Source organism: Conger conger, chromosome 1 (assembly GCF_963514075.1).
Source record: "Conger conger chromosome 1, fConCon1.1, whole genome shotgun sequence".
NCBI lineage: Eukaryota > Metazoa > Chordata > Actinopteri > Anguilliformes > Congridae > Conger > Conger conger.
The window spans coordinates 67,904,665-67,920,089 of NC_083760.1; the positions used below are offsets into that span (position 1 = coordinate 67,904,665).

Here is a 15,425-nt window from a genome sequence, read left to right on the forward strand (position 1 = left end):
AGCAGAGTCAATACGTCCTTTGAATAATAAACATGATTGCATGTGCAGCATAACTGCAGGGGAATGGAAATATAATCAGTAATCTGATCATTTCCTTGGTCAGGATTCAGTAAGTCCCGTTTTGCTACACAACTTGACCAAGAGAATATGTTCCAAGGCTGAGCAGGGAGCCTGCTTCTGTGCAGTCCTCCAGTCTGCACTTCACATAATATTTCCCTCTAGATTCAGTGTCGGTTTCCTTGACTTCTACTTACTTATAATTCACAGCCGCTCCATAAAGAATGTTTTGCTGCAGTGCAGTCATGTTTTCATAATATATTTGCCTTCGGAACAGTGCTCTAGAATGCACGGAACCTGGTCTGCGTACTTTACCTGTCAGGCCTGAATCACAGCTGTTGTGTTTTGGGGGAGAGGAGACCCGTTCATCATGCTAACAGGGAGCCGTTCGGTCTCAGGTTCTGGGAAGTCCTTCTCCATGATGGGGAATGGAGACCAGCCAGGCCTCATCCCCCGGCTCTGCTGCACCCTGTTTGAGAGGGTCTCCAAGGAGGGCAATGAGGGTCACTCCTTCAAGGTGGAGGTGTCCTACATGGAGATCTACAATGAGAAGGTCCGAGATCTGCTGGATCCCAAAGGGTGAGACAGTACATGCACACATGCAGTAGGTGACTGAGACTCATGTGCGCACGCACGCACACACGCACACACACGCGCACACACGCACACACGCACACACACACACACACACACAGGGATGCATGCTCACTTTTCTTTTGAAAATAACTGAAGCGTGAGAGATAACATCCTGGTAATTGACTGCACGTGCACACACACACTTGCACAGGCCGTCTTGCTGGCACGTTCTCATGTCCTCTGGTGGTTTTGTCTGTCCTTGGCCATACCACTGATCCCTTGTGGTGCTACAAGTGAAAATGTTTTTAGTACAGGACCTCCTAGTATGTTGTCCTTTTTCAGTGAAACGATGCATAAAATCTGATGGTTAGCTTGCTATCATTACATCTTTTTCACCACAGGGGAAAACAAAATTGAATATAATTACCTGAATATTTTATGACCTTAGCATTCAGGCTCACTAGTGTGATATTTGTGTTGCTGAAGAAGAAATGTCTGACAGATGCCGTCACAATCTCACAGATACGTGGGAAGAGGTCACTGCTGTTGTGATAAATACTGCATTCCTACCTGACTGTGTTTTATATCTCTCTGGCAGAGGACTGACTGAAATGGCTGCAGTGAACATCTGTTTGTATCAGAAACACAGCATCGCACAGTCTTGCACATTCTTAACTTGGTGCTAACCAACGAAAAAAAGAACGAGAAACAACAGTGAAGCACATTCTTGTGCAGTACAGATATCTGGGAAGCCATCAGATATTTTCCTTCATGCAGTATCTGAATAAGGACATGCAAATTCTGTCTTCTGGCTTCATTCTTTTGGATAGTTTGGCCCGCTGTTGGGCAGAGCACAGCCTCTATTCCCAGCAGTGCTGCCTCTCACTGTTAGAGCAGCGGCACTGATCTCAGGGGAAGCTGAGAGGTGGAGTGGTGAACTTCAGTTGTGCCAGATTCAGCAGAGCAGTTGAAGCCTAACCGATTGATCCACAGCTTTATATAGACTTTGGGAATCTGCCAAATTAGGATCGGGTTCACTGAGCCCCTGTGCTCCACCTAGTGAAACCTAATGTTTTCAGAACAGGGTGCCTTTCCCCCCTCAATCACTCACTTCAATGGAATCCACCTCCTAAAGTGTTCAGCGTCTGTTTTTTAAATTCATTTATTTATAATTTGCAGTCACAAAAACCACAGTAATTCAATTTTTATTTTGGAATTTTTGTTACTTTCTATTCCCTCCTGCTCCGAGGACCAGAGCTTGTACAGAATGAATTGCACTGCTGTAATAGGGGCTTTATTCAACAGATGGGTTAATGCTCTAATTATAGAGTGACCAACTTAATGTCTCAATAGCTGGACAACCATTTTTGGGCATAATACTGGTTGGGATATTTGTCTGCTGTTTATAGCGTCACATGGAAAGTTTTCTGCTTTCACACTTAAAAATAGCAATTTTAGTTAAATTAAAGATTGCTCAGTTGTGCAAAAAGAAAATAAAAGCTGCTGCTTACCAAATACACAGTAATCATGAACTGGTATTTTTTTGGTATTTTTTTTCCAAAATGCAAAACACTCAAAACATTGCTGTTAAATTTCTATTTGGATGTACACTCAGTGAGCAATTTATTAGATATTTATTAGACTTATTTTTTAGACTTATTAAGTGTTCTACTGCTGTAGCCTAACCACTTGATGCGTTGTGTGTTCAGAGTTGCTCTTCTGCATGTTATGTTTGACCAGTCTGGCCATTCTCCTCTGACCTCTCTCATTAACAACACATTTTTGCCTGCAGAACTGCTCAGTGGATGTTTTTTGTGCACCATTCTCTGCAAACTCTGTGCCTGAAAATCCCAGGAGATATTTCTGGTGCAACACACATACAGTAAAGAAGTGAATGTCTTTTCTGTGTAGAGAATATAAACAGTGGCTCAGTGGCAGAGTGATAACACACTGACTGCTAATCCAGCCCTTCGTAGTGCTGACTGGCCAAGAGACTATGTAGGATATAGTGTTTCTCTGGGAGTTTTGCTAGCTGAAGAGTTTTGCTAGCAAGCCAGCTACACACAGTATCAAAATTCTTCTTGGCTGCAAATGGCCACTTTGTTGTGCCTTACCCAGGACTGGGCTGCATATTTGTGAATTTGACTGATGTCCTGGGCCGTGCATTAGGGCCGAGGTGTTGCCTCTGCTGTGGTGGGAACGGGCCCACAGTAAATCAGCCGCCTGGGAGCTGACGGGACGGTGTGAACACAGGGCCCCGCTGTCTCCATGGCAACGCTGGCCAGCAGAGCGGAAGGGGTGGGATGGTGGGTGCAGCTGCATCAGGCTCGAGACAGCAGAGTAGGCCCAGACCAAGCCTGCCTGTCCTGTGAAAGCGCACGGCCCTTTATTCACCGTGCGAAATATCTCAGGCCGTAGTTGGTGTGTCAGTCGACTATTTTTAACAATGTGCATTTCTGTCGCGCGCATTTCCATATTTGTGCTGTAATGAGGGAATAGACTTGTTTCAGCCAAAGGCATGTCTGCCTCTCTCCTGCTACACACATGACCATGACCTCAGCATGTTTCCATTTCGCGCAGGAACCGTCAGTCCCTGAAGGTCCGGGAGCACAAGGTTCTGGGTCCATATGTGGATGGGTTATCCCAGCTGGCTGTCACTAACTTTGAGGTAAGAGTAGCCCGAAGATGAAAGACATGATGCATGACAGCCCAGCCTATCTGTAATGCACTACGCTCTGGTCCCATGTGACTTTATCAAGGGAAACATTTGACCTTGTTCTCGCTCTGAAACTATCCTTAAGCTTCTGTCCATATGTTATAGGCCTTTTGTAGGAGTTGGAATGGATTTACTGCTTTAACTATGAAAGATTACCATAAAATGTGGTGTGTAAGTTAGGCTGCAATATTGCTATGGAGTTTTCAATCCTCCAATACTAAAGTAGTGATTTGTGTGAAATTAAAATTTTTCCAATAACTTAGTAGCAGCTAAGTGGTCACTGAGGAGTTCTGCACAGCACATGGAATATATCCTAAAAGTAGCAGATTGATGATTTGTACCACATGTAATATCTCTAGAGATTAGAAGTGAAATTTGCAGCAGTTGATATTTGAGGTCTTTCCCTACACAAACTTGCCAGCTGGTAAGGGTGAAATGCTACCGCAACTTGACAGGCAATTATTTGCTAAGAAGTCCAAATTTGCTTAGAAAAACAGAGATAAAACCAAATGTTACATAACCACTTCTGACTGCTGACAGCTTGACATTGGTAAACATGTTTGAATAAAACAGCAGGGTGTTTTATGAGGTTTTCCTGATATTTCCTGTCTTGCATCAGCGGGGAAAACGCACAAATGTCATCAAAGAGAGTCATATGGGCAGTGTGTTCTCACCGTTTCATGACAGAAACATGTCATTATTTCAACTGAAAGACATAGATGTGTGCTCCTAGATGTGTGCTCCTCAGGTAATAGGGGCAGGTGGCAGCAATGCTGATGTTCTGCTTTAGCCATATAAAATTTAACCATTTTAAACAGTTATGTGAAAAAAAAAACCTAAATGTACAATCTTGTTATGGCTGAAGTGTGTGACTTCTGTTTTTCCCCCATTTCTTTGGTATTGAGGTGTCATATTTTAAAAGATGCAGTGTAACAGAGTTTTTGTAATAACCCAGATGTTTTTTTTCCTTGGTAGTGGTTGCAAGTGGGAGGGGGAATTTGGATGTAGGTGGCAAGCCTTGGAACAGTCAGACCTCCACAATAGAATCCCTGCTACACTCGTCTGTCCCCAGAACAATAACCGCTCTCACTTTCTCAGAGTGCTTGCCCATTACCTGTGGAGATCCAATTTAATCAAATGGCACCAAGCCACAAGGATGATAATGGTCAAGCCATTAGGGTTTTCTTTTTTCAATAAAACATTTTGGCCATCTCTCAATGGTGCACCCGTGCGTATACACACACTTGCACTCATTGGCCTACACTCTCTCACACACACACACACACACACACACACACACACCCACACGCTGTGCTGTGGGATTGCCGTGGAGACGGGCGGCTTTTTTCGTCGACTCACACTGTGCCTTCATCTCTGTGCCCTTATCCCCCGCAGGACATCGAGTCGTTAATGTCAGAAGGGAACAAATCTCGCACCGTCGCAGCCACCAACATGAACGAGGAGAGCAGCCGCTCCCACGCCGTCTTCAGCATCATCATCACCCAGACCCTGTACGACCTGCAGTCTGGGGTGAGTTCACCCCGGTGCCAGGGGACATATCGCCGCTGTGTATCTGAAACCCTCACAAATCTCTAATCCAGCCTTGGCCGTTTTAGGTTCATTACCTAACCGAAAAATCCTGATTTGCCTTTGAAAGAAGACTAGGCAGTTCTGCCTCTTCACTTTTTTCGTTGTTTCTTATTCATTGAAAAGCAGCTGCAATATGTGTTCTGCCTGTGAAGGGCAGGGTGTAATCTTTTCGTAGTATGAAATTAATTATGTATTACCGTGCTGAATACGAAACGTGAAACAGGCCCAAGATGTGCTGTGAATCTGCACCTCTGTGGTGCTGTGTGCCATTTTATCAGCGCCATCTGATCCTGTTGCCCGTCTGTGTCCCTGTGTCTGTAGAACTCCGGGGAGAAAGTGAGCAAGGTGAGCCTTGTCGACCTGGCGGGCAGCGAGCGGGTGTCCAAGACGGGCGCGGCAGGCGAGAGGCTCAAAGAGGGCAGCAACATCAACAAGTGAGTGATGAGGGGCATTATGGGTACACCTGCCATGGCACGCTGCAATGTCCATCTGGATTATGATAAGTATGACTATCATGACTCAGATTTCTTTATTAAAATCCCATAGCTGTGTATTTAATGTAAATGTACAAGTTGTATATTGCGCACTGGTTCAAGATGGTAATTTAATGGGATAAATTGCAGTAAATCATTTCTATCTTTTCCGCCTCTCTTTCCCACAGGTCCCTGACCACCCTGGGTTGTGTCATCTCTGCCCTGGCCGATCAGTCGGCCGGGAAAGGGAAGACCAAGTTTGTGCCTTACAGAGATTCTGTCCTCACCTGGCTACTCAAGGTGTGTTTGAAAGAATAACTCCATTACCCAGGGACTGTGGAGCAGAAGTCTGTTTCAAAGCTGTTAGCATTCACCACCTGTGCCGAGTTCCCACACAGAAATGGGGAAGTCAACCGATTAAACGTGGAAAACTATATCCATTTTCCTTATTTTATGTAAAACTGCATTCTCTCACATCACAGGATAACCTTGGGGGCAACAGCAAGACCGCTATGATTGCCACGATCAGCCCGGCTGCAGATAACTATGAAGAGACCCTGTCAACGCTGCGCTACGCCGACCGAGCGAAGAGGATCGTCAACCACGCCGTGGTCAACGAGGACCCCAACGCCCGCATCATCCGCGAGCTGAGGGAGGAGGTGGAGAAGCTGAAGGAGCAGCTGACCCAGGCGGAGGTGAGGGACCAGCAGAGGGGCTCTGGAACTAGGGCTGACTGCTAGCTTGGTGTGAGGTCTGGTCCTTGTTGGAAGGCACCAGCTTGGATATGATAGAGCTGTCTGTGCCAGCCTTCAGTTCGTTGCACCACTACAAGGTGGGCCGTGCTGAAGAAAAGAAACGTATTCTTGTAATATCCCTCCTTCGTGGATTTATTTGGGGACTCTGCGTTTTGATACTTTCACAGTGTTTTTATAACACCTTAAACTCTTTGATAATCCGCACAGTGAGGGAAATGTCATTTTACACAATATGGGACCTTTGAGGGTTATGAGCATTGACCAGATTTGGTGGTAAGCATTAGGAGGCCTGGGTGTAGGGGTTGAGGGGCGGAAACCTTCACTGGTTTGGTTCTTCATACTGACAGGCCTGCATTTAGTAGTTATGGGGCTGGAACGTTGGTTGAGTTTGGTAGAGATAGTGAAGAAAGCTGGGCTCATGAAGTAAGGTTGCATTGCTGACTTCTTTGCTCTCTTTCAGTCCATGAAAGCCCCAGAACTTCAGGAGAAGCTGCAGGAGTCAGAAAAGCTCATCCAGGAGATGACGGTCACCTGGGAGGAGAAGCTCAGGAAGACGGAGGAGATTGCTCAGGTAAGTGCCCTGCCACACCTGGACCGTTTCCCAGTAGGAGATAATCCCTCATAATTCCTGAGGAACAGGGTCCATCGTGTCCAGGTTGTTTCTGTGTTTGTGCTGTTAACATATGCGTGTGTATGTATGCGTGTGCAGGAGCGTCAGAAACAGTTGGAGAGCATGGGCATCTCCTTGGAGTCTTCAGGGATCAAGGTTGGAGAGGACAAGTGCTTCCTTGTCAACTTGAATGCTGACCCTGCCCTCAATGAGCTGCTGGTCTACTATCTGAAGGTGAGTGTTTCTCTCTTCCCCTACTCAGATTATTGTGTATGACTGTGTATATATATGCAGTTTTAACTTTTCATTGTGTCTCAGCCTTTTAATGTTAAATAGCATATGTAGTGTATTATAACCATTCATAATTCTTTTATAGATTCTGCTTTAAACCAGATTCTGGTTAGTTCTTAAAACACATTTTGTAAAATACCGCACAATAAGATTGTCCCACTTTCCACCGCAAAAGTGGAAACGGTACCTATTAATGTGCATTAGAATGTCTTCATCCAAACGAAAACATTATTCAATCGTTCTATTATTTTTCTGAGAAAGCTTCTGAACAGATCGTCTTCATCTGTTGACATAGCAGTTGAACTGCACAGTAAGAAAAGGCTTTATTATTGGAGTCACATGAGCAGTTGAAGGCAAACTGAAATTATGCTGCTAGAGGACTCATGACTCCAGCAGCCTGAAGCAGTTTCTCCTACCATGCCTTCAGACTTTCCAGGGAGAGGGAGGGATAGAGCGAGGGGGGAGAGAAAGAAAGCAAGAGAAAGTCTTGTTCAGCAGTTTCATTCTTCTCTTTCCCTTGTGTCTGACAGATATTTCCTCTGTAATACTCTGTGTTGGCTAGAGCCATGGGAGCAGTCAGGCTTATCGGTGATGAACAGTGGCCCTCTAGATGGGCAAGGTCATCTAACCTTCTGACATTGCACTGAACTGCAGAATGTAAGCACTGGATCAGAAAGAGTGATGCATTCAGGGTGTGGAGGTGAGGGAGACAGAGGGAAAGAGAGGGGGAACGACCGTGGGGAAACAAAGACACAGGAACATTGTAATAAAGAAAAACACAGAGCGAAGAACACAGGGAAGACTGAGGGGGACAGAGCGGAAGAGAGAGAATGTGTTTTTCTGACCGGGCGTGGCATGAGAAACCTCCGCCAAACTTCCTCAGCTCAGAAACAACAGGCCTCTGTCCGGCGTCCTCAGGCTGGGCATATTCAGCAGGAATTACCATCTTAATGAGAGCTGTGCAGTTCAGCTGCGGATGTACACATCCCATGTAAGCGGGGTGTTTGTTAAACAGCACCCACTCTCTAATGATTAAACTGCCCTCGCCTCTCTGTCTCACTGTGCGTCTGTGTGTGCATTGTCGTATGTCTTTTACATCAAAGAAATGATTAACTGCTGAACAGTGTAGAGGATGACCTGACACTACTGCGGTTTAAAAGTTAACTAGGGACATTCTTGAAAATCTGTTGCTATCTACAGGATTACCATTTAACATTTTATCTATCTGGAAATTGATGGCATCTGCCATTTTCAATGTAACCCAAGATAAAGTGAATGGTTGTACAAATCTTGCACATACCATATATTTTTCAGATTTTGTATTTCATTTTGAGACACAATTTCATTTTGTGGCTGCAGTGGTTGCGTTATTGAAGGTTTCTTTTCTTCTTTTTTTACATGGAGATATTCCTACGTTTTTTAAGATTGTAACAGACAATGACCCAGACTTGGGCTGCAATCAAATAATGACTCTTGTTTCTTTGTGGCAATCATTTTTTGGAGTCTGACCTTTGTGTTGTTATTGATCATATTATTTACACAGTTGTCTGGAGCAAGCACGATTCAAAGGGAAAGCACTTCATTTGAAACGAGATTTCATGCACCTTGTACCTTGTACCTTGCTCAGCATACATTTCAACAGTAATTGCTCCTAGGGGTTATAGGTATAGGTCCTAGGTAAATACTATTAGTCACAAATTAACATTATATGTTACTTATTTCACCACTATAATTACGCTTCTGTTACGTGTCATAATAAGTAGTGGGATAATTGTGTTTTTTTTTTTTTTTTTTTTTTTTCCAGGACTGGAAACATTACATTACTGTAAAAGGCAGATTTAGAAATAGGCTAGTGCATGCAAGAGAGATGGGCATTCAGTAAATTGCTGTGTCCAACAATGTATTGGAGAATGCAACTGCACAAAGCAGAGCCTTTTCTGTGCAGTCTGCGTATTCACACTGGTTGAGTGTTTCTCTGTCTGAAATGGTGTTGTCATCCCATGTGTAGGAGCACACACGTGTTGGAGCTAATACATCTCAGGACATCCAGCTGTTTGGGATCGGGATCCAGCCAGAACACTGCTTAATTGACATCAGCCAAGACGGAGACATCACTCTGACTCCAATAGAGAATGCCAGGTAAACCATCCTGCGTCACCTCACCTTTCAGGTGGCAGAATGGAGAGCACAGGACCCATAAGCACACTTTCTGCATGACTGTAGCAGTGTCAGCTCTGGAAATGTACCCCACTGGTACTCCTCACTTGTGCAATAGCAGCTTGCAGGTTATGAAAGGGGGTAGGAAAACCTGGGATGGCTTCTTTCCGTTCTGATCCTTCTTTAGATGGCTGCCTTGTCTGAAAAAAGGCAAGACACATTTACAGTCCTCAACAGTGTCCCCTTCCACTTATCTATTTCTTGGACTTAGGATAGGGCCTTGGGGTACGCCACTCCCTGCCTGTTTGTTTCTTGTTTATCTTAGTTTTATGTTAACGGCTGTGATTTTGAGTTTTTCAGCAACTATGAGAAGAGAAGGCAGAATTTTGGTATTGTGTAATTGTGTTGTATTGAGTGTCTGTGTTTAACCACAGAACCTGTGTGAACGGCACCAGTATCCACTCCGTGGCCCACCTCTGGCATGGTGACCGCATCCTGTGGGGCAATAACCATTTCTTCAGGTGAGTCCAAATGAATTTCAAACCATTGCGTCTGTCCTGAACTTGGGGTCACTACATTTTTCACTGGTAGACGACCATATCAACTCCCTCGGTTAAGCTGTGAATTATTTAGTATAATTCAGGGAACATGTTCTGTCATTATCCATAAGCGTAATGCTACGGTCTGAAGTGCATTATTTCTGTCCGTCTGTCAGGATCAACCTGCCCAAGCGGAAGCGGAGGGACCGTTTGAAGGAGGCGGACAGGGGGTCTCCGCGGGAGAGCTTTGTGGAGCCGGACGTGGAGACGGCCAGCGAGGCCTCGTCTGAGCAGGATTACAGCTACGAGTTCGCCCAGATGGAGGTCATGATGAAGACCCTGGGGAGCAACGGTAGAGCGCCTCTCACGTCTTCACCTTCACACTCATCCTCTGTCCGTCTCTCAGCTGAGAAACGGATACAACTGCAAGTGTATGGTAGACAGTCGTCTTCCTGATATTGTTTATCTCTGAACAGTTTTTGCGTGTTCAACGTTTTTGAGATTTTTGAAGGTTGGAACGGGTTGCATGTGTTTTGAAGATCCCCTACTGGAAAAATGATGCTTGAACAATTTCCAAAGCATAAATCATGATGGATATTACATGCATGTGCTGTGCATAGGAAGACTAGGGATTCCCGGATGTTGTTACAGAATTGTAGCTCCCTGGACAAGTTTATTCTATCAAAGGATAATACTTTAAACTGAACATTGTTGTTGAAGTCTTCTCTCAGCATTCAAATTCCGAAGTCGAAGCGTGGCAAAGTGAAAGTGTGCTTTACTTCCGTGTCTTTGTAACACAGTAGATTTGCAGTCAGATATTTGTGTTGTAACTGTGGGAGGTCTTCCCCTTGTTCATATAATTCCCCCCAGGTTTTTTCCATTTACTTAATTTATCTTGTTTGCGTGCTCTCCCTCTGCCTACCTCTGGGTCTGTGATGTTTTTGCTCATTTGGGATTGTGGTAATTATCGGAGTCTGAGATCTGTCTTGTTCCTTTTTGCACTCGTGCTGGATTGTTTGTTTCCAGAAATCACCACTCTTAATCCATTGGTACCCGTTGGGATTTACAGACATTAAGTGGTGTATACTTAAAGTGTAATCATGTTGCATAGAGATCGCAGGTAAGCCCTTACTGGTATTCCCATGGGAATTGCATGCGCTGTTCGCTTCATACTGACGCTGGGGTTTTCAAAATGTCGTCTGAGAATCAAGGAAGTTTTGTTGTATGTAGCCAATCAGTCCAAGGTACTCCATAAATTAGATAGGTTGTTTCATTCTCATTACATTACATTAATGGCATTTGGCAGACACTCTTATCCAGAGTGACGTACAGTTGATTACCCAAAGCAGGAGACAGTCCTCCCCTGGAGCAATGCAGGGTTAAGGGCCTTGCTCAAGGGCCCAACGGCTGTGCGGATCTTATTGTGGCTACACCAGGGATCGAACCACCGACTTTGTAGGTCTCAGTCACGTACCTTAACCCCTACGCCACATGCCGTCTCCTTCTAAGCATCAAGAATTTCGTTTCAAACATTGCAGTTAATTCCCTCATGCACGGTTGAGGAAGCTATCTGAATGAGCTATTGGAGGTCCTTTTTCTGTGCTAGGGAAAGAGGAATTCATGGGGTATATACAATGGAGACATAACATATATGCAGCACTTGTTTCGTGTGGTGTGGGCCTGCTGCAGAGTGCTGATCCCTTCACATTATACGGTCAGTGAACTGCAGGACTGAGTCTGCTCAATACAGCAACATCACTTCAGTGTGCCAGTGTAATCTAATACCGGAGCGAGAGAGAACGAGGAGCAGCACAGAGTGAGATGGTGCCCTTTCATGCATCAAATTGTGTGTTTTTATTACATAATTTGCATCTGTTCCATTCAACTGTACTATATTTCCCTGTCTTTCTGCACACCACATTCCAATCCATACTGCCCATCCCTTAATTCCTTCTGAATGATCTTTTCTTTTTTCCCCACATTCTGTGGACCGTGCTGATGTGTGCCGCTCCCTCTCTCTGCAGACCCCATGCAGAACGTGGTGCAGGTGCTGGAGAAGCAGTACCTGGAGGAGAAGCGCACCGCCCTGGAGGAACAGCGAATGATGTACGAGCGCGAGCTGGAGTCGCTACGGCAACAGCTGTCCCCCGAACGACCCCACCCCCACCACCGCTGCAGCACTGACCGCCTGTCCTTCCCCACACACACCTCCCACAGCAAGCTCCGCCTGTGGTCTGAGGAACGGTGAGAGCAACACACATACACACACACCGACACACATACACACACACCCACTCACATACACACGCACCCACTCACATACACACACACCCACTCACATACACACACACACACACACACACCCACACTCACACACTCACACACACACACACACACACACACTCACACACACTCACACACATATACACACACACACCTCCCACAGCAAGCTCCGCCTGTGGTCTGAGGAACGGTGAGAGCAACACACATACACACACACACACTCACACACACACATTCACACACACACACACACACACACACACACACGCTCACACACTCGCACACACACACACACACACACACACACACACACGCACACACAGAGTGGTGCGTATATTGTAATGTGACTCGTCCTCCTTTAGATGGCCTGGCAGGTTCTGCCTGTGCTGTTGAGAAGAGGGAACTCTGAAATCACTCGTGTCTGTTTCTCGCTCTGTCAGGGACGAGCTGTTTCGCCAGAGCTTGTCCCGGCTCAGGGAGCAGGTGGTGAAAGCCAACACACTTGTGCGAGAGGCCAATTTCCTGGCAGAGGAGATGACCAAGCTGACGGACTACCAGGTCACCTTGCAGATTCCCGCTGCCAACCTCAGCGCCAACCGCAAGGTGTGTGCGAGACCGCGCTCTTCACCCGGCCCATTTCCTGCACTAATGGGTGCTGGTCAGCACAAATTTACTGTAAAGCTGCTTTCACATGACCAGCGTCAAAACGTTCGACATGGCATCAAGCCATTCAGTTCCTATGGAGGGTGCTGAAGCTCGACTTGGCAGCAACGCTGAGCCTGGTGCAGCGCACAGATCAAAATAAAGCCAAGTTGAGGGCCAACAGGGTTCAAATTGTTTAAACTTTGACCTTTCCTAGCGTGTCCAGTCACATCACAGCATTGTGTGGCCTAACGTTACACTACCTAGCAACACAGACCAAGCCGTTTCACGTAGGCTACATGGCTAACTGAGTTAGCCCGGTGGTTAGCCGTGAGCCTCATTAATACTTTCTTGCTCGGCCCTTTTAACAAGCGTTGTATGAATTTTGTTCATACTTTGTCACGCAGTGTTGATAGGGCAGCCAGATGGAACACTGAAAGTGTTGCTAGGTAGTGTAAACATCAGCAGTACAACAGCAACAATACTTTCCCCACAGGCCTTCACCAAGGTATAAATGTAAAACATGTTCAACACTTTTGTCACACGACACTTTGAAAGGGTCGCACAACTAAATGTGAATCAGGCTGAAGGCCTCATTTCTGCACTGTGCTGCACCGTGCTGCACCATCAGGGGCCTGCAGTGCAGTAATTGGCCCCACACACTGAGGTGATGTGCAGATCACTGTCAGGGGTGCTGTAGAGTGATCAATTACCGAGCAATCTGCAACCGCAGGGGAAATTGAAGGTTGCTGCAATCGACCTGGAAAGACAAGAGGAGAGATGCACGTGTCGCTCCTCAGCCAATGGTGTCTCATGAAAATAAGATCATTTGAAAGCTTATATCATTATGGCTGTAATTGCACATACAGCCTCAAAATGACTTTTGGCTAACTGGCTAATTGTCATGTACGTCATTCGTTATGGAATTGAGGCCTTGTTGAACGTGTTTTGATCGATTAGTTATCAACAAATACATGGTGGAGATCTGTCGTTCTCAGCTGCGAAGACACTTCTTTAGTTATGAAAATTAATGAATGCCACTATTTTTTATGGCGAACAATCCCTTTAGATATTGAAACTTTTAATTTAAATTAAAGGTTTATTTGCAGGTGACAGAAAATTGGCTATTAATGTGTCCGAGTTACAAATGATTTGTCAAACCAGTAACTTTCATCCCAATGACAAACAGAAGTTTCAGTAAGTTAACTCGTATGCCACAGGAAACAGAACAGGCCCCGTTCAGTGTTTCCATGCTGTGACAGCAGTGTGTGTGTGCGTTGTGCTTGGCCTCATGCAGCGTGGAGCCATTGTGAGTGAGCCGGCCATTCAGGTCCGTCGCAAAGGAAAGGGCACGCAGGTGTGGACCATCGAGAAGCTGGAGAACAAGCTGGTGGACATGAGAGAGCATTACCAGGACTGGAAGGAAGGAACGGAAGAGATGGTGAGAGAGAAAGAAAGGAGAGAGAGATAAGAGTACATGTGCAGCTTTCTGTGGACAAGACCAAAATTTTCTGGCCCTATTGTGTTACTTTGTCAGAATAACAAGCTCAACAACAAGCGCGGCGATCCGTTCTACGAGGCGCAGGAGAATCACAACCTCATCGGAGTGGCCAATGTTTTTCTGGAGTGCCTCTTCCACGACGTCAAGTTGCAGTATGCTGTTCCCATCATCAGCCAGCAGGGGGAGGTAAAATCATTGGAGTTTTGTGAACTTTTTAAGTGGTCAGCTGACCTCGTCAGGTGGAGTGTGTTCTGTAATGTCATTCATTGAAGCACAAACAGCCAGGCAAATAAGAAAAAAGGAAGCCAAGCTATCCAAATTCTTTATCTGTGGCTCTGCTGGTCTGAACAAAATATGGCCTGTCTTACATAAATGGTTTATGGACAGTGACAAAACCAAAAGCAGGGTTGGTTAACCAAAATATACTATAGGTCAACTGACTAACAACATAAACAAAAAGCAGGACAAAAAGCATCATAGCGTAAAAAGTATGTATTTTCATGAATTTTACTGAAAAATGTATTTATTTATGCCTCATTTATTTATCTATTTATTTATCTCATCCTTATCATGTTAGAATGACCTAGGGAACCAAATAGGCTCCAGTGTGATGAAAAACCAGTTCTGTTTCAGTTTCAGGCAGCCGGGATTAGCATGATTCTTCTTTCGCAAAAACACAGAATCCACTTTGTTCAAGGAGAGTGCTGTATGCTTTTTAGTCACAATGTTCCCTGCTGGGGAGTATTTGATTTTAAATCTGTGGGCCTCCTCCAGATGTATCTCAGGACTGTATTTCTCCTGAATGTTTCTGTGTCAGGCTGGTCTGTGCTAATCCCTGGTATGTGTATATCAGGTTCATCTACTGTGTCAACCGGTTCTGTACTTGTCTTAAGTGAGTTTATATAAAATCACTACCATCTGTCTCACAGTCCATGAGGTGTGTCTGTACCAGTATCTGTGCCTATTTCAGTTATTTCTACCTGTGTCAGGTGTGTCTGTGCTTGTGTCAGCTGTGTCTGTGCCTGTGTCAGTTGTGTTGGGTGTCTCAGTGTGTCAGTATGTGTCAGGTGGGTCAGTATGTGTCAGCAGTGTCAGGTATGTCAGTATGTGTCAGGTATGTCAGTATGTGTCAGGTGTGTCTGTGTCAGTTGTGTTGGGTGTCTCAGTGTGTCAGTATGTGTCAGTATATGTCAGCAGTGTCAGGTATGTCAGTATGTGTCAGGTGTGTCTGTGCT

General features: G+C 45.3%; 1 protein-coding gene across 4 annotated transcripts in view; it reads left to right on the forward strand.

The window, feature by feature from the left end:
* Positions 1 to 15,425, forward strand: part of kif13a (kinesin family member 13A) — a 69,792-nt gene that overhangs the window by 35,942 nt on the left and 18,425 nt on the right. For all 4 annotated transcript variants that reach the window (XM_061233742.1, XM_061233751.1, XM_061233760.1 and 1 more), the window contains exons 6-20: positions 456 to 636; positions 3,214 to 3,301; positions 4,745 to 4,879; positions 5,261 to 5,373; positions 5,601 to 5,712; positions 5,895 to 6,107; positions 6,628 to 6,738; positions 6,877 to 7,011; positions 9,077 to 9,207; positions 9,660 to 9,746; positions 9,941 to 10,116; positions 11,789 to 12,008; positions 12,488 to 12,650; positions 13,987 to 14,130; positions 14,227 to 14,376. In XM_061233742.1, coding sequence (XP_061089726.1) covers positions 456 to 636; positions 3,214 to 3,301; positions 4,745 to 4,879; positions 5,261 to 5,373; positions 5,601 to 5,712; positions 5,895 to 6,107; positions 6,628 to 6,738; positions 6,877 to 7,011; positions 9,077 to 9,207; positions 9,660 to 9,746; positions 9,941 to 10,116; positions 11,789 to 12,008; positions 12,488 to 12,650; positions 13,987 to 14,130; positions 14,227 to 14,376 — 2,159 coding nt within the window. The remainder of the gene's footprint in view (positions 1 to 455; positions 637 to 3,213; positions 3,302 to 4,744; positions 4,880 to 5,260; positions 5,374 to 5,600; positions 5,713 to 5,894; positions 6,108 to 6,627; positions 6,739 to 6,876; positions 7,012 to 9,076; positions 9,208 to 9,659; positions 9,747 to 9,940; positions 10,117 to 11,788; positions 12,009 to 12,487; positions 12,651 to 13,986; positions 14,131 to 14,226; positions 14,377 to 15,425) is intronic.